Consider the following 24,849-nt stretch of genomic DNA (forward strand, 5'->3'; position numbering starts at 1 on the left):
AGAGCAAAATGAAATAAATGGTTGAGGTGTCTGCTCTGTTTGCAGCATCAAGATGTTGCTGTTGCACTTTCTTCTCAGGCATTCCTCCTTTTTCTGTCTTTCATAGGGAATTGTTATTCTGTGTGTAGAAGTGAATAAGTTATGTTGAGGCTGTAAAGTCCTGCTCCCACTTTTTTTGTTTGCTCAGTGTTAAGGATGTTCTAGCCTATGTAAACATCAGTCATATATAAAATTTATACTTTTAAACAGGAATTTGCAGTACTTCCTCCTTAATCACTGTTTCAACATTTCTCTGTTTTTCTGCTTATAGCAGTTGGTTTCTTACAAATATTATCTGTCCCTACTTTTTCTTTGTCGTTTAATTCTTTTGTAACGGAATTCATTCATTGCTTTTGCTTACACTGTTCTGATGATCAATAACTATGGGAACTGCTGGGATAAACTTTGTTTACAGGAAATAATTTTTTCCCTGCCAGTCTGAACATGTTTATAGATGCCGAGCAATTGAACCAGCATGCTGACAAGTCTGTAAGACTGTTCCCACTTCTTGAGATTTCTTATAAATAATGTGTGTTATTGTACAAATTAATCATCTTTTGAAATATGTGAGGCTTAAACAGACTTAAACAAGAAAATATGTAGTTAACTGATGAAAGCATCATTTCATACCTCTTTGTGTAGACCCAAATGGGAAGATCAAAGAGGAGACTTGGAATTGTGTTCTGTCCAGCAAACAAAGCACTGATCAGATCCCTGGCTATTAGTGCTGTGAGCATCCGCAGTCAGGGATTCCTCCTTCCGTCAGAGAGCCAGTAGTTGAAGCAAATGTGTTTGAAGTGCTGTTGAAGTGTAAAGGAAGGACGAAAAAAAGTTACTTGCCCAAATTGTGCAGTTAAGACTAGTAACAGTTTTTTCTTCTACTTAGGAACTAATACCAGTTCTCCTCACTTTTTATGAATGTTCAAGGATTGATAATCCAAGGCCTAAAGCATTTGTAATGTATATTTCATATCTATACTGGTAATCAGATTTCTTTTTTTGTAATGGTTTGTAAGCTCTGTATTCTTTTGAATACTGGCTTAATATTTGTCTTTGACTACACTAAGTTCACTCACTGGTGATGGTATGTTATAGTATCTGAGAAAGCAGAATGCTTGAACTTTGGAGTTGCAGAGCAATTTCATACAGTTGCAGGTCAATTTGATGAAGTTTCTTCAGAAATCTCATGTCAAAGCTGACTTAACTTCCAAAATTCACTTTCCAAAATTCCAGAATTAATGCTTTCAGCAACATGTCCAAAATATACTTTTGCTCTTGTGAGTGCTTCCTTCTCTATTGTACAGACCTTAACAAGAATGCAGAGAAGCGATGGCAAAATGTGTCCCTTTCCATCTTGTACTTTGCATTTCATAGCAATGCAGATCTTATGTTGTGAACTAAATGAAAAGATGAACATGCACTGGTCGATTCTGTAACAACAGAAGTGGTAACCAGTGAATCACTGAGGAGTGGTTCATCATCTGGCACTTTGCAAAAGAGAGAAGATTGCTGACATCTGTGAAGCAATGAGCTCAGTCAGTTGATCTCTATATGGAGAGAAGAGCAGAACAACAAACAGTCTGCTAATTACTAGAGCAGCAATGGAATGCTCTCAGCTGGCAGGAGAGAGGGAAGAGGAATGTTTGCTGTCTACCAGAAGTATTTTAACACTTTTCCCTTTTGGTCAGTTTTTGGGCACCTGACAGAATCACAGTCATCTTACATCCTGATAATCATCATATCGTTGACTCATTCCATATTGGAAGGGACCTCAAGGATCATCTGGTCCAATCTTTATTGGCAAAACTCCTGGCTGTGGCTATAACAGTCTAGACGAGATGGCCCAGCACCCTTCCCAGCTGAATTTGAAGTGTCCAGTGTTGGGGAATCCACAACTTCCCACATAGTGGGATCATTCCAATGGCTGATTGTTCTCACAATGAAAAATTTTCTTCTTGTATCTGATCAGAATCTCCCCAAGTATGACTTGCACCCATCACCCCTTACTTTTTCCATATGATCCCTTATGAAAAGAGAGTCTCCATCTTCTTTGTATCTACCCTTTAAATATAGGGACATGATGATAAGGTGTCCTCTAAACTTCTTTTCTCCAGGCTGGACAAACACATTTCTCTCAGACTTTCCTCCCACGGCAGGTTTCTCAGTCCTTTGTTCATCTTTGTGGCCCTTCACCTTATCCAGCCTGTCCACATCTTTCTTGTATAGCAGGGACCAAAACTAAACACTATTCTAGGTGTGGCCTGACCAGCAGTGTGTAAAGTGGGATAGTGATTTCTTTATCTCTGCTGGTGATGTCCTTGTTGATGCAACCCAGCACTGTCTTGGTTTTCTTTGCTGCAGCAGCAAACTGTTCACTTGTACTGAGCTGTACTCATACTCCACCAGTGCCCCCAGGTCCCTTTTCATAGAGCTGCTCCCCAGCCAGGTAGGTCACAGCTTGTGCTGCTCTTCCTATAGTATATTTTCCCAAATGCATGACCTTAGCATGTCCTTCTGAACTTCATCAGGTTGTTAGCCTACTCTTCCAACCTATCCAGGTCCTCCTGCAGGGCGGCTTTCCCTTCCAAAGTGTCCACTTCCCCACTCAGGTTGGTATTGTTGGTGAACTTCACTAGGGTACAACTTGATCCCATCATCGAAATCACTGATGAAAATATTAAACCATTTTGTACTAATATCGATCTCTGGGGGACTCCACTTGTGACAGTTGCCAGTTTGAAAGGGAACTATTTACACCACCATATAGCTGTGGCCGGTCAGCCAATTCCCCACCCACCACGTGGACCACTTGTCCAGACCATCACACATCAGTTTCTGTAGGAGGAGGCTGTGGGAAATCATATCAGAGCCTCTGAGATACCCAAGGTAGACAGTGTCCACTGCTTGCCCTGTATCAACTGAGCAGGTTACTTTGTTGTAAAAGGCAATACTTTGTTGTAAAACGCAGTCATCTTTGTCAAGCGCACTTTGCTCTTCGTGAATCCATGCTGGCTTTTCCTAATCACATACTTCATTAGGCTTGTGACAGCTCCCAGGAGAATTTGTTCTGTAAGTTTGCCAGGGACCAGAGTAAGACCAATGGACCTGCCATTTTCTGCATCCTCCTTTAAACCTTTCTTGTAGATGGGATTGACATTAGCCGCCTTTTAGTCTTCTCAGATGTCTCCCGAACTCCACAACTTCTCGAAGATTATGGAGAGTGGCCTTGTGCCATGTCAGTCAGCTCTCTTAACACCCTTGTTGGGTACTGTCAGAGCCCATCAATCTGTAGGGGTCAAGCTCCTTTAATAGTTCACATACCAACCCTTCCTTCACCCGTGGTGGGTCTGCATTTGCATCAGCTGGGATTTTTGTTCCTAAGGCCTGGTGCTGGAAAGGACATAGATGAAGAAAGTACATCTGCCTTTTCAGCCTTGATGGTGACTAATTAATCTCTCCTGTTTAACAACAGGCAAATATTTTCTGTCGGTCTCTGCTTGTTGTTTACATACCTGTCCTGGTTTCAGCTGGCATAGAGTGTATTTTCTTCCTAGTAGCTGGCACAGTGCTCTATTTTGAATTTGGTACGCGAATAATATTGATAACACTGATGTTTTGGTTGTTGCTAAGTTGTGTTTGTCCTACATCAAGGACATTTCAGTGTCCCATGCTCTGCCAGTGAGGAGATCCACAAGAAGCTGTGAGGGAGCGTGGCCAGGACAGCTAACCCTGACTGCCCAAAGGGATGTTCCGTACCACAGAATGACGTGCGCAGTATATGAACTAGTGGGAGTTGGCTGGGAGGGGCCCATCACTGCTAAGGGGCAGACTGGGGATTGATCGATCAACAGGTGGTGAGTGATTGTATTATGCATCACTTGTGTTTCTTGGGTTTTATTCCTCTCCTTTTCCTATTTTTATTTTACTTTACTGTATTTCAATCATTAAACTGCTCTTAACTGATGGTTTTATCTTTGTTCTGATACTCCGCTCCATGCCATTGGAGTGGGGTGTCTGCATGGTACTTACTTGTGTGCTGATGGTATCTGAAACCATGATAGTATCTGAAGATTCTGTTCTTGTAGGTTTCGACATCTCTGACTAATTTCAATATGGGCTGAGCTTTTGTTTTTCTAACTGCATCTCTGCACACCCTGCAATGCCCAATTATTTGGGCATAATCCTGAAACCCAAAAGAAGGTTCAAAGAGAACTGGATGAGATGTTTGATAAGATTTCCATTCCTCCTTTGTCAAGATTGAAGAAATGGGATATGCCATGTGGCCATTCAAGATGCTTTAAGTAGGTAGAAGTAGCTGGGATGGGTGCTAGAAGGTGCATGAGATTGTACTGAGAAAGTTTACCAAGCAAAAGGTAGGGTTTTTCTATTTTTTATAGTGAAGCAGTTATAGATAATCACTAATTTGCTGTTGTTTTGACCCTTCTCCCTTTTACTTTTTTCCTTAGAAGGATATCAAGTATGGAATGGCACAAATATTCAGATCATAATTTATGCCGTACACAGAAACCCCAAGATCTTCTGTGACGTGGAGGAGTTCAGGCCTGAGCGATTCTTCCCCACAAATTGTAAGGATGAGCACCTGTATGCTTTCCAAATATGTAATGTTGTTGATAGTTTGCATGCATCCATGACTTTGTACTGACATTTCTGGTCTCACTAGGGGGTGTTGTGGAGGAATTGTCACCCCCATTTTCCCCTTCAGTCTTGCAATGGTTTCATGGTAGGCTTTTCGGCTGAGTGTAGGTGTCAAGGTGTCAGCAACAGGGCTGCTGCTGGGATGGCCTCTGTGAGAAAAGACCTGAGAAGAGAACACACACGGTTCCTGCTGGTTCTGTGATGGACCCGCTGCAGGCCACAGCTGAGCCCAGCAGCCAAACCAGTGACATCTCTGTGAAAATGTATTTATAAAAGTGTACAAAAAAATGCTGAACAGGCAGAGGAGGATGGGGAGGGGAAAGATAGTAAAGCAGCAGTGCAAACACCAAGGTCAGTGAAGGAGGAGGAGGAAGTATTCCAGGCACCAGAGCAGTGATTCCCCAGCAGCTTGTGGAGCATGCTGGAGCAGGTTTATCCACAAGACCTGCAGCCCATGGAGGGGACCTATGCTGGAGCAGGAGAAAAGGGTGAGGAGGGAGCAGCAGAGAGGAATTTTTCTCTTTGTTTCTAACTTCCTATTTTTATTTGTCTATAAATTAAATAAAAATTACCAAGTTGAGTCTGTTTTGCTCATGATGGTAACTAATAAGCAATCTTCCAGTCTTTATCTTGACCCATGAGGTTTTGCATCCTGTTGAGGGTGGGGAGTGAATGGATGGGTGTCTGGCTGCTGGACTAGGCTAACCTACCTTAGCTTCTAACAGGCTGCACAGCTGTGATTGTGTTATAGGCAGGCACATCAAATGTGGACAAGGGATTTCCTAGAGAAAATGTTGACACCAAATCTTCTGTATTGCGGGAATGCAGGTAGCAGATTCTTAGTGCTGTGCGTTTCTGTGACCCACATCACAAGTATTTCCCAATCTTAACCTGCCCCATTTATTCATTCTCCACGACCTCTAGCTTTCTTCATGTAATGTGTAGCATGCTGCTAAATGCTTTGTTTAAACTTGCTGGAGTTTAGCAAGGAGGAGGTCCTGTAGGATCTGGACAAACAACAAAACAGCGGGCGGAATCTCCACTTGTGACCTTGCATGATTTATGATCATCCAACTTGGCAGTGTGCATTTTCCTTGGCACGTGGGTGCGTAAATATAGGTGTGGTGCTTTGGTAGCTACTTAGCCTTATTGTCTATTAATTATGACAACATTGTTGATACCTTATCAGAATTGCTTTACAACAGTAGGCTGTGTTCTGGGGGGACCAGTGGTGGTCTGCTTTGTTGTAAGACACAGCATTATCCTTGTAGGGAAGATTTTGGTTTCTTAGAGAGGAGGCAAACTTTTGTATTCTGTTGGGGATAATTCATTCATGCAAAATGTCTCAAGCGAAGGATCCCGATATGATGACTACAGAACAGAGTAGTTGTTGCTGTACAGTGAACACCAGGTTGCAGAAACCAAGCAAGGTATGCTTGGTGGAGGTGGGCATCACAGCAATCAATCTGTCTCTGAAAAACATAGCTGTGGTCTCTGTTTCTCAAATGCTGTTCATCTCCTCTACCTCTGTGAGAAAGGATCCACAGAAGGATTTGAAGCTGTAGATTTTTAGGCTACAGTGACATGAAATTTAGCCTCAGGCCCTAAAATGCTTCTCTGAGGACTGGGGAGATCTCTGAGTTGTCCAGCACTGATGATATATTTTGAAATGGAGACATGTTGTGTTATATTTTTTTGTGTAGGTGATGATTGTTGGGGACTACAAGTAGCCTGGGCTTTTTTAGAGTAGATTTCTATATGAAGGTAATTATGTTGTGATGGTGTGTGTTGAGAAAGAGAGAAGGTCTTACTAAGAAAAACCTTTCTTAAGAAAAAAACAGTTTTTCAGAATGAGCAGTGTACTTCTCTTTTTTTCTTCTGTTGTATCAGACTCATTTTAGCTTTGCTTTGCTTTGGGTTTTTGTTTTTCTTGTTGTTAACGATGATTTTGTTGCTTGCTTTATTGAAGAATCCAGGCTGCATTCTAGGGACCAGCAGAATCCTGTGTTGTCGTTTGTGCCTCTGGGCTTACACACCTGCCTTACAGGATGCATGCCTTCTGTCAATATGGTCAGAAGGGCTTCCACTTAGGTAAGAGGCTGAATAAAAGCAGGTTTGCACTTTCATGTGCATTTATGAAAGCAAAGTTTTACTAACCACTGGAGTGCTTACAGAAATCCAACACTGAGCAAATAGGTCTCTGAAACTCCTGTCCTATGGGACATCTTCCAAGGTTTGCAAGTCTCAGTGACATAATTAGGCCTTAAAGATGCCAAAACTTTCATTTCTTCTTTCTTTTACATCTCATTCCAGTGTTGCTGCTACCTTTTGTTAGCAGCATCACCATTGCCAGCTGCTGGCAGGATTTTGCTTTCCCTGTGGCTTTTCGCCTTCTCCCTGCTGTTTCACTGTTTCTCTCTTTTTTTTTTCCTCCTGCAGAAGGAGTTATCAGGAGTTAGAAACATGGATTTTTGACTCAGAATCACAGTTAACCACTTCAAACTGCAAGGTTTTTTCTAAAGATGAGAGCATAATTACTCAACTGATCTCCGTGTTAAAAAGACTTAAGTCGAGCCTCTTCATCCTGCATCCTTACTTCCTTCCTAGGATGTCACCTGGACAGAAGAGGGAACTGATGGCTGTGTAGCTTGCCTTGTGTGTTAGCAAGACAGGGCATGTGTCTGCTGCTCTCTGTCACAAAGCATTACAAACAACAGCAAGAGTAGCAAAGTTCGTTTCCAGCTGTTTACTGTGCATAAAGATACAACAGTCAGCATTTATGATAAAGTTTTTGCTGGGAGATTGCAGGAACAAAGTACCAAAATTTAATCCCCTCTGCTGCCAAGGGTCATCAAAATCTTATTTAATTTCTGATATTCTGAGCCTTCTGTTTGTGTTTTATGTCTTAGTTGTTGTGTTTATGCTGTTTGTTTATTTACTAAAATACTGGTGCAGTCAGTGCAATCATTTTTGGCACAAAGCAAACAGTCTGAGTGTGACTGTGGCTATAAGTAGCTTTTGTACTGTATTCAGAGAGTGAAGTTTTGTGAATTGGCTGTGAGCTATGCTGTCTCTTTACCAAACTTCTGTTTTACCACAAAGTTTCTGAGCACTTGCTTTGAGGCACAGATGCTCAGTGGCCCTGCAGCAGTGAGAAGAGACCCTGGGTCCTCCTGAGGCAGGAGCGGCAGCAGTGTATATGGTGGATATGGTACTGCCTCTGTGCGAGCACTTTGCAAGTTATGGCACAGATGCTGGTACTGTCAGTTGTGTTATTGGCACCCTTTAGCCTATGCCTGAGCATTCAACAGTGACATCAGTAAAGGCCATTTGAGCTGAGAAGCATCAGTGCTGCTCTTGATCATGGGTCTGTATGGGATCTGGTTTGGGTAACTCCCTGAAACCATCAACCCAACTGAAGCTTAAAGATATTCCCCATCTCACCCTTCAGTCATAGTGTTGGACAGCACTGGAGCAGTTCAGTTCTGTATGGCAAAATAGTGTTCTCTGAGCACCTGAAAACAGATGGAGAAAGATGATACTGAGAAAACTCATCCTTCTCAAATCATCAAAAATGTGTGTTTTCTCTTGACAGTGCTTTATGTTGTTTCCTGCTGAGGTATTGCATGGGCCTGCAAAGAACTTTCTCACTCTTCACTTGAGTCAGAGGAGTGAAGTGAGGGCAGGGAAGGAGCACTGTTGCCTCTAACTTCTCTGCCATTAGGAAATGCTTACAGGCAGTCTCTCCATGCGCGTGTTTTTTAAATCTGTTTATTTCCCTGGCAAGAAGCTGCGCCTGTGGTCTTTGTGATAGCTCCGCCTCCTGCTCTCCTGGCCAAATTCCCCACACACTCAGCTTGGTGCAACGGCACTGGCGGGTACAGGCAGTGCCAGTTCCACAGCAGGGATCAAGGCTTGCAGCAGGAGGCTGAGAGGTGATGATGGAGGTTATGCAAGGATCCACAGGAAGACTCCAGCTGCTGCCCTTGGGGGCTGGGGTCATCACTCTGTTGTTGACAGTTGTGGCTTTATGCTCCCTGCCCTCCCTGATGAGTTACTGGAGGCGATGGTGGATGATGAAGTCAATCCCGGGTATCAGCCCCTGCTATCCTGTGCTGGGAAATGCTCTACTCTTAGAACGGGGTGGAGAAGGTAAGGCCAAATCACGCTGTAGCCCGGCTGTGAGGTCCCTGCACTGTGGGGTTTGCTGGAGGAGCCAGTGCTGGTGAGGTGCTTGTGTGTTTGAGCTGTGGCTGGCTGGGGAAGGGGAATGGGAGATCAAAGGTGTGCTGATGCATTTAGGTCTCTCTGGGGTTGTGGGCAATCTGCAGAGGGGAACTGTGTGAGGAGTGGGCAGTGAAGGGGAAAGGAGAGGAACTGCATAAATGTAGCATTATTATCAGTCAGAGATTAACTGGAAATTCAATCTGACAGCAGCTTCCAGATGCTGCTGCTGGACTCAGATGGTTACAGTTGTTGGTAGGGTGAGAATGAATGCTGTTGGATGTGTTTTTCCAATGGGGAGGCATGCTGAGGGCTCTTGCAGGAAGTGCTATTTCACAAAGCAGAGCACTGTGTTCTCGTGACTGCTAGCTGATTCAAAACAAAACTTTAAACAATTCTCTTCCCTCAAGTAAGCATGTGCAAGGGACTTTATCATACTGAGTTGCTGGGTCACTTTCAGCAATCACAGAATTAGCTGTGACTTACATGTGTTAGATGCAAAAGAACTTGCTGAGTATTTACAGTACATCCCTCAAATGCAAACCTTTCTGTTCTTGCACTTGTTAATGGGACGTTCTTTTTTGCCAGGTACTCGAGAGAGCACTAATGTGCTAGATGTTCCCTTTCCATTTGGTACCTCTTTTTTAACAGGAGCATATTTCTTAAGGAGTTTGTGGTGTGAAAGCATTGATGGCTGTGCTGTCAGTGGCCCAGACGCTTCTGTGTGTGTTTGTGATGCCTCTGTATGCTGGTTCTGCTCTGTGTACATGTGTTCCTGGCTGTGCTGCCTAGTATGCTGCCAGAAGAGAGACTGTGCAAGCATGGTAAGGTCAAGGACGAATACAGCATTGGAACAGAAATTGCTCAGTTCTGACCCATGCTGAGACATGGTGCCTCTGTTCACAAGGGTACACTGTCATATCTTTCCCCTGCATTGAACCCCATATCTAAATACAGATATGAGAGATCTTTGGTGGATGTGAGGGCAAGCAGCTTTCCAGGAAGCTGGCTTTGGGGAAGTAGTAGGAGGATCATAGTCAGGATGTTTATACGACCCTGACTGAGAGATGAATCTTCTGTTTTTTTTAAATTTTTTTCCCCCCCTCTTCTTTTTAAATTTTCTTTAAATACCAGAACAAAACAGAGCATTGTTTCTGTCTCCGGAAAGCAGTTTGCTGGAGACCCTGATGTTCTTTGGAGTCTTTAATCTCATTTGTTAGCAGGAGTCAAATAGCCTCCATGCTTTAGTTAAGTTAGTGTCTTTGTTCTTGTTTATTTATGTAAAAATGAGTGAAGTTTGTGGTTTAAAATACTTTTCATTTAAAATGTGACAGTGAAAAAAAGATAGCTTTTATAAAAAATGGTAAAGTTTTATAGCAGAAAAAAGAAGGGCTTTTCATATGATGGTGATTTGGTTTATTGGTATTGGTAGACAAATGCTGGAAAACATGATATTTTAATCATGGCAATGCTAGGAAAAATATTTTAAAAATAGCAAAATAATCTGACACTCTTAAGCCTGTTGGATAAGGTGTCATTAGAACTCAGACTAGGGAAGACTGTATTTGCACATTGATTAGGAAATTATTATTTTTCTTTTTTTTTCCCTCTGACTGGGGACCTTTGAGTTTTCAACTCTGCAGAGGCTTGATAGGATATCTTTTTTTGTTTAAGCTGGCTTCTGAAAGGGTATTCTTTGAATATCCTGATAATGGCCACCACATGTAGTATTGCAGAATGAACCTGAATGCTGTCTGCGATGAGATAGCATCAGAGACCTTTTTGAATTAAAGTAAACACCATCTACTGCTCCTCCCTTGCTCACAGATCCAGCTATCTTCCATGCTTTCTGTATAACTAAACTGACAATATATGGATTGAATGAGTGTATAATGATGTGGGAGGAGGATTGGCTGAATTGCTGAGCTCACTGGTATGAAGTCCAATTGGCAGGTGGACAGAAGTGGTATCTCTCAGGTGTTCTGTGGCATAAATAATCTTATGAGTCTGTGCCCTTAGAGATTAGGACATCTGAACTGTAAAATCCACAGGTGCAAAATATGCTGCTTGATCATAAAGCTTCAACAAAATCAAAATTGCAGAGCATATGGTGTAAAAGAGTTCATTACAGAAGTTTTTCTTGAGTCTTATTTAATAAACCCCCCTTTTTGAAAAGTTCTAATCTGCCTTCTTATTCCAGGTTTTTTTAATCAACTAAAATTTTATTCTGAAGAGTTCAGGAAGTGGTCATTGTTCAATCTTTGGTTAGGACCATTGCCTGTCGTAGTTTTGTATCACCCCGACAGTGTGGAGGTGAGTGTGCTGGTCTCCTGCCTATTCTACTGTCATGCAGAGTGGTGTCCCTCCTGTTAGTTTGTATTATCTCAATGTACTTTTTGTTAAAAAGGACTTGGGCTGATTTTCCTTGGAATTGTCCTCTGACCCAGTTCTAAAGAAAGGCTTAAAGCAAAAGAATGTAAAAAAGCCTAGTCTGGGTGGGGAGGAGGGAGAACTGGGAGGGGGGCATACTGAAGATGGCCAGCAAATGAAAGCACCAACACAATATGTTTTATACGAAGAAGCATCTCCTTTAGCTTTTTTTTTTTTTCACATGTGTGAAAGCTTCTGCTCCCAAGATCAGAACAGATAAGCAGACAGCAGGGAAGGTGGGACCACTGAAATAAGGATGGAACATTATGAAATACAGATTTCAGTGCTTGTCTCTGACTGACTTCTGCATTAGAACTTGGTGGGTCTGTCATGGTGCCATGAAATGTAGTCATTAGTTTTGCTGCTGCCAGTGATTGTCCTTGAACTGGTGTAGGAATAGTTGTGCTTTCAGAAGAATTTGTAACGGGAAAACTAGAAACTCGTTTTCACTTAGGAAGCCTGCAGAGTGTCTTCTCAAGAGGGTTAGATGTTTTTTCTTCCCTTCTGCAGTCCAGAGGGGGTTGCAGAGAGAGCTGTGTTCTCTCTCTTTCTCTGCTATGCTGGAGACAGATAACTCTAACAGACATGCAGAGAGGCCTTGGGAAGGTGGGGGAGAAATGGAGGGGGTAAAAAGGTGCTGGACAGGGCATGAACTTGCCTTTTTTGTCCCTGGGACCTGGTGCTTGAATAGCACTGTCAGGTATTTGTAAGTTTCTTGTGCTTTGGCCTTCTAAATAAACTTTGAATTCTTTCCACTGCATTGCATTTCTGGGGATACCTGCATATTTTACTTTACAACTGAGAAGACAGGGTTTTCTCTCTGTTGGAGTGTTTATTGAAGAAAGAGTGAAGAAATCTCTCTCTATCTAACAAATGATATTTTTTTTTCCTTGCTATTAATTTTTTTGACAGGTTATTTTGAACAGTTCAAAACATATAGAAAAATCATACCTGTATGACTTCCTGCATCCATGGCTGGGCACTGGACTTCTGACAAGGTATAATGAAATGCAGGTGCATTCCTGTCTTTTTGAAATTCGCAGGGGATATGATAGGAAGAGATCTTGGTGGCAGGAATGCTGTGTATATCTCTGAACAGAGAGATTGTGTGCGTTGCTTATCTCAGCTGGTGATGCTGCAAACCAGTAGGATTGGTGTGAGGCTGGTGATGCTTTGGGGTAGGATTGGAGAGTATCTGCACCCTGCCCTTCATTTCCTTCATTAAGTGGAGGATCCTAAGAAGTGAGCTCAGGTAAGAGCATAGGTCAGGAGTGGAGAGAGGGAAGAGCAATGATGTAAGGGTTTGGTGTCCTCCAGTCTTGGGAGGGTAAAGGAAGGTTTAGTCTGGATGATGCAGATATTCAAAAGTGAGAACAAGATGAGGGTAAAGTGGCTTTGGTGTCTTTGATGAGCCTCTTTTGAGTTTTTAGGAGAAGGTCAAGGTCCCCCTGTTAGTTTGTTTCTCTTCTACGGGCTTTGCTGCTTGTTTGGAGCCCTCTGAGGTGAACTCCTTGTGCTTTATGATGGGACCATGGTGGTGTAAAAGCCAACTGTGATCATGTGGTGTGAGAAGTGCAAGTTTATGTGAGAGAATGAGGAATGCCTTTTATCCTGAATTTTGTTCTTGGCCCTTAAGAAGCCAGTTAGCAAGCAGTAACAAAGTGCAGAAAGTTGAGGTCCATAGGCATCAGACATCTTCACTGTTAAGTCTTCTTCCTTGTTTGTTATTTTGTCTCCCATAGAGTTACAGAGGTATTTTGACTTCTTTGTGCTTACAAAAGCATGATGGAGGCAAATGTTCCAAATGCTGATTAAGGGCAGCACTGGTAGACAGCAAGCAGATAAGCTGGCCTGAGGAGTGCCCCAATAGCAAGTTAACAGGAGTAGTGGCGTGATGGTTTTGCCTTGTAAGCAGAGGTGCCAGCTGTGTGCCTGTGACACATGTGATTCAGAAAAAGCAAACAAGAACCCCCAGGAAGCTATTTCCATTCTCTGTGGCTCTCTGCTTGTTCACTGGCATGAGGGAACTGGTTGCCTGTCTCCAAGGGAATACTTGGAAGCCAGGCCTTGAGGCAGTCATTTTGGTAATGTCCCTAGGCCCTAGTTCTCCGCAATCCTCATTTCGCAGTCAGCAGATGAAGGGAAGCATGACTAGTGATTCAGAGAGACACTGTGGTGGGTTGAGGCCTTGATGCTGAATAGCTGTTTTGTCCTATAGGAGGCTTCTGCTTGGTCCCTCTGAGCCTGTGCACTGACCAACAAGGCTGTATTGCCTGGAGGCTTGTTGGCATCTCTGTTTGTTGAGAGCAGCTAGAGAAATGGTGGCTTCTGCTTCTGAGAGATCTGGAGCAAGAAATATTAACATTTGCTGCTTCTGGGGAGTGCTATGAACAGCTTGAAGAGACATCTACAGAGTGTCCACCTCTTCCAGGCTGCAGTATTTACTGTATACTTCCTGTCATGGTGAGGTTTTTATTTTTGACTTGGGAGTTTTAACCCTTCCTTCACCCCATTAATTTTACAGCACTGGAGACAAGTGGCGGTCGCGGAGGAAGATGATAACTCCCACTTTCCACTTTGCAATATTGAATGATTTTCTAGAGGTTATGAATGAACAAGGAAGTATTTTGGTTAAGAAACTTGAAAAGCATGTTGACAAGGAACCATTTGATGTCTTTCTGGACATCACTCTGTGTGCCCTTGATATCATCTGTGGTAAGTCCTCTTCAATTATTGTGGTGGGACTGTAAATGATGTGGATGCTCATGAGTACAGCTGTGCCAGTTTGTGTGGGGAGGTGATTGAAGAGGAACGTCCCTGCATATGGTGTGAATGCATTTCTATCCTCCTAAGGCCATCCTTTCTCCCAGGGTTTATTATGTGCATCTGAGCAGGTGAGTTTGTGGGATTGGCACGACAGAGATAGCATCTGAAGTGAGGTTGTGTTGAAGAGCAAGATTTCTGGGCATGGAAACACAAAGCAAGCTCATCACCTGGAAAGGGATGTTTGTGTTCACCTGTCAAAGGGATGGTGTGGTGACAGTCAGAAGCTGGGAGCAGTAGTAACTTACTGTGTGCACAGACTTTGCATTTCACTTTGCACATGTGAAATGTTGATATTTTTCTCCTTCTAGAAACAGCAATGGGCAAGAATGTAGGTGCTCAGAAGAATAAGAATTCTGACTATGTTTCTGCTATCTACAGGTAAACGGACATTTTCCTTAGCTACTGCGTAGAGCTGGAGTTGATGCTGCTGGTGTCAGGAGGGAAGACCAGGGGGGCAGAGATGGAGGGATGTAAAGCACTGGAACAGGCCAACCCTGAGTCACTAAATACCCTGGAGGTATTTGAAAGACTTGTAGATATGGCACTTAGGGTCACGATTCAGCGGTCAGTTAACACTAGGGTTAACTAGTTGAACTCAATTATCTAAAAGGTTTCTTTCAACCTAAATGATTCTATGATTCTATGATCTCACTCCAAGCTTTCGATGGTGCTTGTTGATTACAGGTACGTTATGAAAAAAGGGGTGGACTTCTAGAGTTTGATTTTCATCGATTCCTTGGCCTTTCCCAAATTGTACCACAAGTGCGCATGAAGTTGGCCTAAATGTAGTAACTACTTCTTGAAGTCTCTGCAGCCAAAGCATGTGCAAGAGCTGCATAGCAATGACAATCAGCCCTTCCAAATGTACTCCAGTTTGTTTGAGCATACTTGAAGTCTCATATTCTTTGTTTTAAATACTTTTACATGTTATCTGGCATATATGGTATCTGGAATTGTACTCCAGTTGTGTTTGAGCATAAGGATACTTAAGTCTCATGTTCTTTGTTTTAAATACTTTTATGTGGTGTCTGGTGTATATGGGATCTGGGCAATCAAGTAGGAATGTAATGATGTCAGATGACTGAGTTCTCAGGGCAGATATTTTGGAAGCCTGTCATGAGTAGTCTTTTCAACATGGCCAGTGCCTTACTGAAGTCACATGGGACTGAACTGGATGACTTAATAGATCTGTTTCAAGAGGATTCCAACTAAATGAGAATATGCTCTCCTTCTCAGAGAACAATGCTTAAAGATATAAAACATGGTGATGCTGTGACAGGTAACAGAAATTTTTAGATGGTGTAAGATCAGGAAACAAATGTGAACAGCCTTCCTTTCAGATGAATGAGTTTAAACTCACACAATCTGTTAAATTCTACTTCATTAGGGTACATAGAACACTTTTTTTTGGTTTTTGAAAGTGTGTTGTAGTTTTTTTGTCAATAAATGTTACATGATGTAATTGTTTTGCCCCTAGGATGAGTGATCTAATCCAACAGAGACAGAAGAGCCCTTGGCTTTGGCCTGATCTTTTATACATGCTATTCAAGGAAGGAAGAGAACACAAGAGGAACCTCAAAATCCTTCACAATTTTACAGATAGAGTATAATTCTTTTGTTTGTTTGTTTGTTATTTATATTGATAATTTTAGTTATTGGAGCCAAGTCTTGCACTCAGTAGAGAGCTTCCAAATGGGATGAGGCTCAGCCTCCTTGATATGCATGTACAAGAGAAGAGCTCTCTCTCAATTGGGATGCTGAGGAATTCCCTGAAAAGAAGACAATAGTTGACTTCCCTTTCTGGAGTTCTGTCAAATTTAAACAATAGGAAGTATACAAATCCAAAGGAGTGTCAGGACTTACAGCGGGAATTCATTGAACTCTTGTTCTAGAAGGAGAAGCATCCGAAGCGCTTGCAAGAGCTCACTGCCAAGTTTGGAGCAGTAAGCGTAGGGCTCTGTGTGGTGATGCAATTTGATCCAGCCCTCCGAAATTGAAGGCTATATTCATTTTTCCCTATTCAGAGCAGAACTGCTCAGATAAGCAAACAGATACAGGTCTCCACATCAGCAGAAAGACACTTTGACACAGAAACCATTAAGCATGCGTCACTGACTTGGCATAAAATGCAGTATTCTCTCACTATGTTAGACTGGAAATAACAGCCCTTTCACTCACCAAATAATTCCCGCGCTACTCTTGCCTTCCAAATCTACTTCGAGGATGTTTTCAGGCTGCTTTCCCTATGCATGTATGATGTCGTGGCATCAATGTCTATGACAAAGAAAATAATCTCTGAACTTCGATTACATATAATGAGCCACATTGTGTTTTTTTAAGTACGTCATGTTTTGCTTCCTTTTGTGGGGAACTGCAGCAGTGAGACCTGAGAGAGGCTCTTAAGAGGACGTAAGATAACACTTGCTCTCTTCCTATGCTGCAGCTGAATATAAAAAGCCAAATCTTAGAAGATGACAAAGAAACAGTAAATAATAATGTCACCTAGTGTAGGTGCTGACAGAAAGAACTGAGTCAGCACAGCTTCATGAGAGGAAAGTCCTGCTTATCAACCTTGATTTCCTTTTATGACAAGGTAATCCATCTAGTTGATCAAGGGAAGCCAGTTGATGTAATCTTTTTGGATTTCAGTAAAGCTTTCAGTACTGTCTCTCACAGGACCCTTCTGGACAAAATGTCCATCTGGATAAACACATCTCGTGGTGGGTGAGCAATTGGCTCACAGATTGAGCACAGAGGGTAATAGCGAATGGGGGAACATCAGACTGGTGACCTGTCACCTTGACAAATTAGAGGACTGGACAATCACCGGCTATATGAAGTTCAATAAAGGAAAGTACTGGATTCTGCACCTGGGATGGGGGAACCCTGGGTATTCGTACAGACTGGGGAATGAGATGCTGGAAAGCAGTGCCATGGAAAGGGACCTGGGGGTCCTGGTCAATGGCAAGTTGAATATGAGTCAGCAGTGCCCTGGCAGCCAGGAGGGCCAACCATGTCCTGGGGGGCATCAGGCAAAGCATTGCCAGCCGGTCGAGGGAGGGGATTGTCCCGCTCTGCTCTGCACTGGGGCGGCCTCACCTTGAATATTGTGTGCAGTTTTGGGCACCACAATATAGGAAAGATATTAAGCTATTAGAGAGTGTCCAAAGGAGGAGAACAAAGATGGTGAAGGGCCTTGAGGGGAAGCTGTATGAGGAGCAGCTGAGGTCACTTGGTCTGTTCAGCCTGGAGAAGAGGAGACTGAGGGGAGACCTCTGTCTACAACTTCCTCATGAGGGGAAGAGGAGGGGTAGGTATTGTTCTCTTCTTTATGGTGACCAGGACAGGACAGGACCCAAGGGAATGGCCTGAAGTCATGTCAGGGGAGGTTTAGGTTGGCTATTAGAAAAAGGTTCTTCACCCAGATTGTGTTGGATACTGGAATGGGCTTCCCAGGGAAGTGATCAGATCACCAGGCCTGACAGAGTTCAAGAAGCATTTGGGCAATACTCTCAGTCACATGGTGTGACTCTTGGGGATGGACCTGTGCAGAACCAGGAGTTGGACTCAATGATCCTTGTGGGTCCCTTCCAACTCAGCGTATTCTGTGATTCTGTGAAAGATGGTTCAATATGTGACATACAGGCACGTTCAGTGAGGCAAGCAATGTGTGTGCATGAAACTGTATTTTTTCTGCCATTCAGTGCTTCCTCTGAACAGAATTGCATGCTCTACAGCCTTTCTTTTTAATTATTCTGTTTTTAAAAGCAATGCCAGTTTATGAAGGGTTCTGTTTTGTTGTTGCAACAACAGTGGTAACAACAAGAAATCTGTCTGTTACTGGGGCTTTACTTTTACCTAGAAAAGGGAAGTTCAACCATTGCTCTCATACTGAAGAAAATTCGGGAAGCTTTAATCTAGTGGTTAAGCGATGCTATGTGTAGCGTTGATGCAGGGTTGTGGTATGTCTAGTCTTCTCTTCAGTCTCCTGGGTTCCCCAAGGTTGGAGGTGAGATATTTTCCTTAGTTTATGGGATAGGATAGAGAAGATCTTATTAGTGGTTACTCTGTTGACATTGTGATGATTTTTTTGATTTGCTGTTGCCATTGTTGACCTTCATGATTGGCTGGTTCCAGATACTCTGGATATGTTTACACTTCTTGATGATCAACAAGTTGTTTATGTAGTTTGGCTGTCTATTTCTTGATCACACAAAGATTCATTCTGTTGCATGGGACAAGAAGTGTTGGTCATATTTCACCTACTAACACAAAAGGTCAGTCAAAGTTCATGACCTAATGCTGATAGCTATGCTAAGTAGATCATGTGGACTGCTATAGATGGATGTTGTTGTTTTGATAAGTTGGGACAAAACTGTATGATGTAGACTATGGGCCTGTGCTGAATGCATCATATCTGATGTAATGGTTCTAATCTCAGGTCATTGCAGAAAAAGCTGCAGAACTTGAAAACACTATGCAAAAAAAACATGATAATGATGGCAACTGTGAAGAAAGTGTCTCCAAAAAGAGAAAAGCATTCCTGGACATGCTGCTGAGTGCAACAGATGATGAAGGAAACAAACTGAGCTACAGGGACATTCGTGAGGAAGTGGATACTTTCATGTTTGAGGTAACCAAGGAAGCCACTGGTTTGTTTGTGGGTTTTTTGTTTTGGTTTGGTTTGATTTTTCTGGTTTTGTTTTTTGTTTTGTTTTGTTATTGATGTTGGTTCTATTTGTTTATTTTGGATGGTTTTTTTCCCAGAACCTGAGATTCAGAATTTGAGGGTAGTGACTCTTGTCTTAATTCAGGAGCTTGCTTTTAGTATGGAGTTATTTTAGCCCTGGAAACCTAAGAGGAAATATCAGTCTTTCTACCCTATAAAGGTAGGATAGAAACGTTGATGTGCCCTGGCAAAATGTTGGGCAATACATGTATGGTAGGCCCTGCCTATATGAACAGGCTCTACTCATGAAAGCAGGTGAGTAATACAAGCTTAATGACTGACGCGGACCGTGGGCTCTTGGCTTATGTTGCAAACCTCATTAACACTGAACAGAGCTCTGGTTTCGGTGTTTTGTCATCTCTCCTCACGTTTTGTCCATTGCCATGTTGGCTGTTCCTGGTTCTGTTGTCAACTGTATATTAGTGTGTTGTCTTCTCATAGAATCTTACACAGAATGGTTTGGGTTGGAAGGGACTTTAAAGATCATCTGGTTCCAACCCTCCTGCCATGGTCAAGGATGTCACCTGTTAGATTAGGTTGCCCAGGGTCCCATCCCACTTGGCCTTGGACATCTTGAGAGACAGGACATTCACAACTTCTCTGGACAACATATTCCTCACTACTCTGTGAGTAAATAATTTCTTCCTAACATCTAATTTAAATCTCTTCTCTCTTAGTTTAAAACCATTCTCTCCAAACCCTCTGATCATTTTCATGGCCCTTCTTCATGTCTGGTTCTCTGTCTAATGAAGGATCTAAACAAGATTTTCACAAGTTTCCCACTCACTTCCATTAGGTGGACCTGAATTCTGTTTCAGAAGAGCTTATATCATAGAATCATGTTACTGCTATTGTAACCTAGAGAAGCTCTCCTCCCATTATTACTATTTCTGTACTACATCAGCATCCTGAACTTCACTGCAGGTGCACTTTTTCAGTACTGAAGTCCTTTTTTGGTCAACTTTTCCCTTTTCTGTTCTCCCCTTTTTTCTCTCTTTTTTTACTTCTTTGGTTTCCCTTTCCTCTCCCCTTTCTTCACTTCTCATTGCCTTCCTAAGTGCTGGGAACTAGTAGTTGATCCCCTTTTCATAGGAAGCCAAGAAGTATTTTCTCCTTTGGCTACTGTAATGTGTCTTATTAGACCATTTTTAGATAGTTTTGTAAAGGTTACAGGTTGTGTCCATTTTATCTCTCCTGCAGTAGTTATTGGCCCCCCAGATGTTATGTTGTTGACTGGACAGTAACCAAAAATATGAAAATACATCCATTTCATCGTGTAGAGACTGATACTTCATACAGCTTCTGAGAATCAGGAGAGATTTTGCTTGTGTAATTTCAATCCTTTTCCCTTTTGGTCAGTTTTCAGCACCTGACAGAATTGTGGGTCATCTTATACCTTGATAATTAGTGTGTTGAATAGAGTGTTTCACTCTTGATTCTTGTTTTTCTCGTGGTCATGGGACTAATAAGTGTCGCTTTCCATATTACCTGCATACCTAAGTATTTGCAAAGCCCACTGGTGCACAGGAATAGAGTTGAAGTGAATGTCTTTGTAAATCTGAACCTCTAGGGCCATGATACAACAGCAGCTGCTATGAACTGGGTCCTATACTTGCTTGGACATAATCCTGAAGTTCAGAAGAAGGTTCACAAAGAATTGGACGAGGTGTTTGGTAAGTTTCCATTCCCGCCTTCACTGGGGCTTTGGTGGTAGTTGATGCATTTGTGAGTGGAGATGTGTTAGAAGCTGAGATGTAGAAGGGGAGTTAGGAGCATGCCTTCTGGCCCTTTTGGAGCTTTCAGCAGCTAGAAGTGATTGGGACGTGTGTGGGAAGATCTGTAGGGGTGTTCAACCAACCTTACGTCTTGGGGGCAAGATATGCATGTTCAATATATGTGTAACAGGTTCTTGTATGTAGTCTTGGTACATGATAGGAATTCCTGGAGGGAACTAGGGTGAGTTTGTTTAGCCAGAAATGGGGAGTTTTGATCTTGCTCATTCCCCTGTTTGTTTTTGGACAGACAACACTGAGCGTCCTGTTACAACAGACGACTTGAAACAGCTTCGATACCTTGAGTGTGTTGTGAAAGAAGCCCTTCGACTCTTCCCTTCAGTTCCCATGTTTGCCCGTACCTTGAGAGAGGACTGCTGTATTAGTAAGTAAGCTGTGTTTGCCACTTTGTCCTGTTAGCATGTCCTCATTGGAGATGTTTCCCAAGTAAATGGCAGCATTGTTTTATTTTTTACTGTGCTGTTGTGTATAGAAAGTCACTTATTTGCTGTTTTTTTGACCCTTTTTCTTCCTTTCCCTTTTCTCTTTAGGTGGATATCAGATACCAAAAGGCGCAACTGTTCTTATTTTAACTTATGCCCTGCACAGAGACCCAGAGAACTTCCCGGACCCAGAGGAGTTCAGGCCTGAAAGATTCTTCTCTGAAAATTCTAAGGGAAGGCACCCATATGCTTACGTGCCCTTCTCAGCTGGTCCCAGGAACTGCATTGGTAGGTATCTGAAGAAGTCTTTTAATGTGCCAGTTTGGCTTTTGGTGTGGTAACTGAGACAGCAATGAAGTGTATCAGAAATTTAAGTCTTGATATGCCTGCTAATTGTGTATTGTCCTTCCTGCCCCCACCACACCCAGCCCCTGAATTCTGGGCACTGTGGGCCCTGCAAGCCTAATGCTTGAGCTGCCACATTTGTTTCTTCCCAGGTTTCTTCTTCAGCTGCCACATTTGTTTCTTTCTAGAGACCAGTGTCTATCACGCTGATGTTTCCTCCTCACTGCCTGTGCAGCCTGGCAGCATGTTATTTGGCTCTTGTGTTAGCACAGGATTCCTTCCAAATTTCTCATTCTCAGTGTTAGCAGGGCAGAGTGAGAGAAGACAAATGCCCTGCACCTGTTTTGCTCTGGAAACATCTCTATCTCTCTCATGATCTGAGCTGAGTGTCCCAGACATGCGGTCTGCAACTGATGTATTTTTTCCCCTCTTTTCTGACACTGTAGTTGGTTTGGTCTTTTCACTGTCATCCCAGAACTTGTTAGCTCTTCTGATGCCACTGAGATGCTTGGCGTTCATCTGTGCTCAGAATAGAGGCATTGTTGGTTTTATTGTAGAACACGTGAAAAGACTGTTCCCTGCACCGATTTTAACTGCAGGTGGGGAATATCCAGAAAATGTTATGCCATTTACAAGAATAGGAAATATAACAACTTCTGGGTTTTTTGATTTTATTGGTTTGGTTTGATTTCTTTTTTGGGGGGGGATGGTGTTGATTTGTTTTGATTTGTCTCATTGGTAGTAGGTGCCCTTCCCATAAGAACAGTAAACTAGGTCTTTCCATGTTCCAAAGAGAAATTTAATCTAATCTAACATGTCTAGCTAGTTCCTGAGTGTGAAGGAACATGTGCAGGAGAGGTGGTTCATTAATATCATTGCAGAAATGCATCACTATGTTCATGTGTATGGACATCCGTCTAAGCATATTATACAGAGGGGAGAACAGAAAAAGTTTTGAGCCCTGGCTTTGTGTCCTGTGCCCATTTTTCAGTTTAGTTTGTGTGAACTGCCAGGATTGCGGCACTTGGTTTGATTTCCCTCATGTTCCTCTGTTCTCCTCTTTCCTTTTTCACCTTTCTCTGAAGTGTAAATTGAACTTTGCCATCTGTGCTACCAAATCATCAGTGTGAGGTTTAATGATCACTGAAGGAATGTCTGTCTGTCATTCTGTTGCAGTCATACCTCCTTTGCTCCTCTCCACATATATGGACCAATGAGTTTTTTCACTCTCCACAGTCCCTGTATGGCATCTTCTGCTCTGGTCTGCCATCCATTCCCCCTGCCTAGTCCATCCAAGAGATATGACAAGGCCGTGTTTTGTAGAAGTTCCATGAAAAGGGTTGACTGTTTCTGCTTTGCTGTTTGAATTCTGTGTACTATGGGAAGGAAGACACGATGTGGATTATCCCAGGAAGGCCAGAGTTTTCATGCAGAGAAAAGTGCTAGTATTGTTAGTATCCATGTAAACTCGATTTTGGCCTAAGGCTAGTTCTGTTCTCAAGGGAGATGCACCGTCCTTGCTCTCTCCTGTTCCTGGGAGTATCACGGTAAACATCCAAGTGCAGCAGCCATTGATGCAACCTTACAATAACTTTTCTTCCTGCCCTGTAACTTGTAGGTCAGCGCTTTGCACAAATGGAGGAGAAAACTCTTCTAGCCCTCATCCTGCGGCACTTTTGGGTGGAGTCATGTCAAAAGCCAGAAGAGCTTCGTATAGCTGGAGAATTGATTCTTCGTCCAAATAATGGCATCTGGATTAAGCTGAAGAGGAGACCAAATGCTGGATCAGAATGAAACCCATTTCAAGGGTTTACTTCCAAAAATTTTCAAGCTATTTAGGCTGAAATATGTTTTAAAATCAGATATTTTGATGTCAGTCCAGCAGTTTGTTAAAACTGGTTGTTACTGTTTCATTAAAGTTGTAATAGTCTTAAATTGCTCTTCTTTTCTAGTACTTGTGAACTTCATGTTAATCTTTGAACTGCAAGTCTTTAAATATTAACTTTTAATGCCTTATTTGCTCAGATGAAACTATTCTATTGCAACAGTGCCACAAAACCTTAAGTTATGGTAGTAACAACAGCAATGCCTGTGATTAAGTGATCTGATTACATGCCATAGCATTTGCCAGGTAACTGATAGTCTCAAATATTTGTACAGTTTTCAGGTTTCTGAAATATACAGTATCAGGTTCTGATAATTCTTCCTCTCAGGCAATATTTTTCCTTTTTGATAATGACTGTATCTGTGAAGATGAAGCAAAAATCTCTGGTGACTTCTCTCCTCCTCTGTAAACATTTACAGTAGTTCTTAAATAGTGAGTGCTCTGAATTATTTTTTAGCAAAGTATACCATAAACATTAATCTGTATAACCATACCAGGAAGTAGATAGTGTGCAAATTACACACTGGATGTCACAATGACAGAACCACTGTATTTGCAAATAAACTTCTACTATGCCTCAATATGGAATGAAATTGCATCTGTAGAAATTGCATGCCTGTGTGCAGGTAAAGTAGCGATGCATAATTATTTCTTAGCATCAGTTCCTCTGGGGTGATCAGTCAACCAGATTTTACTGTGTTGCTCAAAGCTCAAACAATGAGCCAGTGTGCTCTTACCTTCTAGGGTCTTGTAAAACCCTGAGCTTGCTTGGCAAGTTTGTTAAAGGGGGCTTAGGTACTTCAATTCCCTGAGACAGGCATAAGGGAGAACACTGTAGTGTTTTCAGGAGGTTAAACAACAAACTTTTACTGGCAAACTTCAGAGAATAAGGGTACTTGGCAAGTTTCCTTAAAGCAACATTCAATCAAAATAAAGCATTTCACAGAGCATTGACTTAGCAAACTCTAGCCCATCCAACTTCCAAGTTACCCAGATTTCAAGACAAGGAAATTTGAGGAAGAAAGAGAAAGAAAAGGGAGAAAGAAAGACTAATAATCACCGCTTGAATTCCAGCACGATCTCAGCTCCTATAAAATGCAAACGGGCCACAACCCTGTGTATTCCTGTGCAATTGCTTTTATTGGCTCTGGTCTCTCTTCTCCTAGGTGGGGCATTCAGTGTGCCAGTGGCTAATAGCCATTCTGGGCTGGACTAGATCTTGAGGGGTGAGGGGTGTGGAGCAGTGCACCATCCCTTCTTGGCTGAATTTACCCTGCTCCCCCTTGCAGCCCCCCTACCTCCCTTTTTAGTTATTTTGAGGCAGTAATCATTTTCTCCACTCTCTCATAGGCCATGAAGGCAACATACACAGTTTTTTGCTAATTGAAGTTAAAGACGAATCACAGTGATGGAATAAAGTGCCTGTGAAAAGTTTCTGACTGTTGGTACCCTCAGGACAGGTCAAAATCTTTTACAGGCCACGCAGCTTTTTGCAAGCTC

General features: G+C 42.4%; 1 protein-coding gene across 4 annotated transcripts; it reads left to right on the forward strand.

Annotated features, from left to right (window-relative positions):
- The first annotated feature begins 390 nt into the window (after positions 1 to 390).
- On the forward strand, positions 391 to 23,930 carry LOC135413256 (cytochrome P450 4V2). Of its 4 annotated transcripts, XM_064652693.1 has the most exons (13): positions 391 to 4,625; positions 6,665 to 6,786; positions 8,291 to 8,847; positions 11,120 to 11,232; positions 12,262 to 12,347; positions 13,874 to 14,064; positions 14,484 to 14,553; positions 15,653 to 15,779; positions 18,617 to 18,808; positions 20,475 to 20,577; positions 20,927 to 21,061; positions 21,228 to 21,407; positions 23,083 to 23,930. In XM_064652693.1, the coding sequence occupies exons 3-13, from the start codon at positions 8,634 to 8,636 to the stop codon at positions 23,256 to 23,258; spliced, it is 1,587 nt and encodes a 528-aa protein (XP_064508763.1). In that variant the 5' UTR covers positions 391 to 4,625; positions 6,665 to 6,786; positions 8,291 to 8,633; the 3' UTR covers positions 23,259 to 23,930. The 4 variants fall into 4 exon arrangements, with proteins under 4 accessions (XP_064508763.1, XP_064508765.1, XP_064508764.1 ...); XM_064652695.1 differs by lacking the exon at positions 8,291 to 8,847; XM_064652694.1 differs by lacking the exon at positions 391 to 4,625 and having other exon boundaries at positions 4,662 to 6,786.
- The last annotated feature ends 919 nt before the right edge of the window (positions 23,931 to 24,849 follow it).

Source organism: Pseudopipra pipra, chromosome 4, assembly GCF_036250125.1.
Source record: "Pseudopipra pipra isolate bDixPip1 chromosome 4, bDixPip1.hap1, whole genome shotgun sequence".
NCBI classification, from domain to species: Eukaryota; Metazoa; Chordata; class Aves; order Passeriformes; family Pipridae; genus Pseudopipra; species Pseudopipra pipra.

Excerpts from the sequence above, each read along its gene's own strand:
- LOC135413256 (XM_064652693.1), top strand. The coding sequence starts at position 8,634 with ATGATGGAGGTTATGCAAGGATCCACAGGAAGACTCCAGCTGCTGCCC. Across the intron at positions 18,809-20,474 it reads TGGATACTTTCATGTTTGAG|GGCCATGATACAACAGCAGC; the intron begins GTAACCAAGGAA and ends CTGAACCTCTAG. Across the intron at positions 21,062-21,227 it reads GAGAGAGGACTGCTGTATTA|GTGGATATCAGATACCAAAA; the intron begins GTAAGTAAGCTG and ends TTTTCTCTTTAG.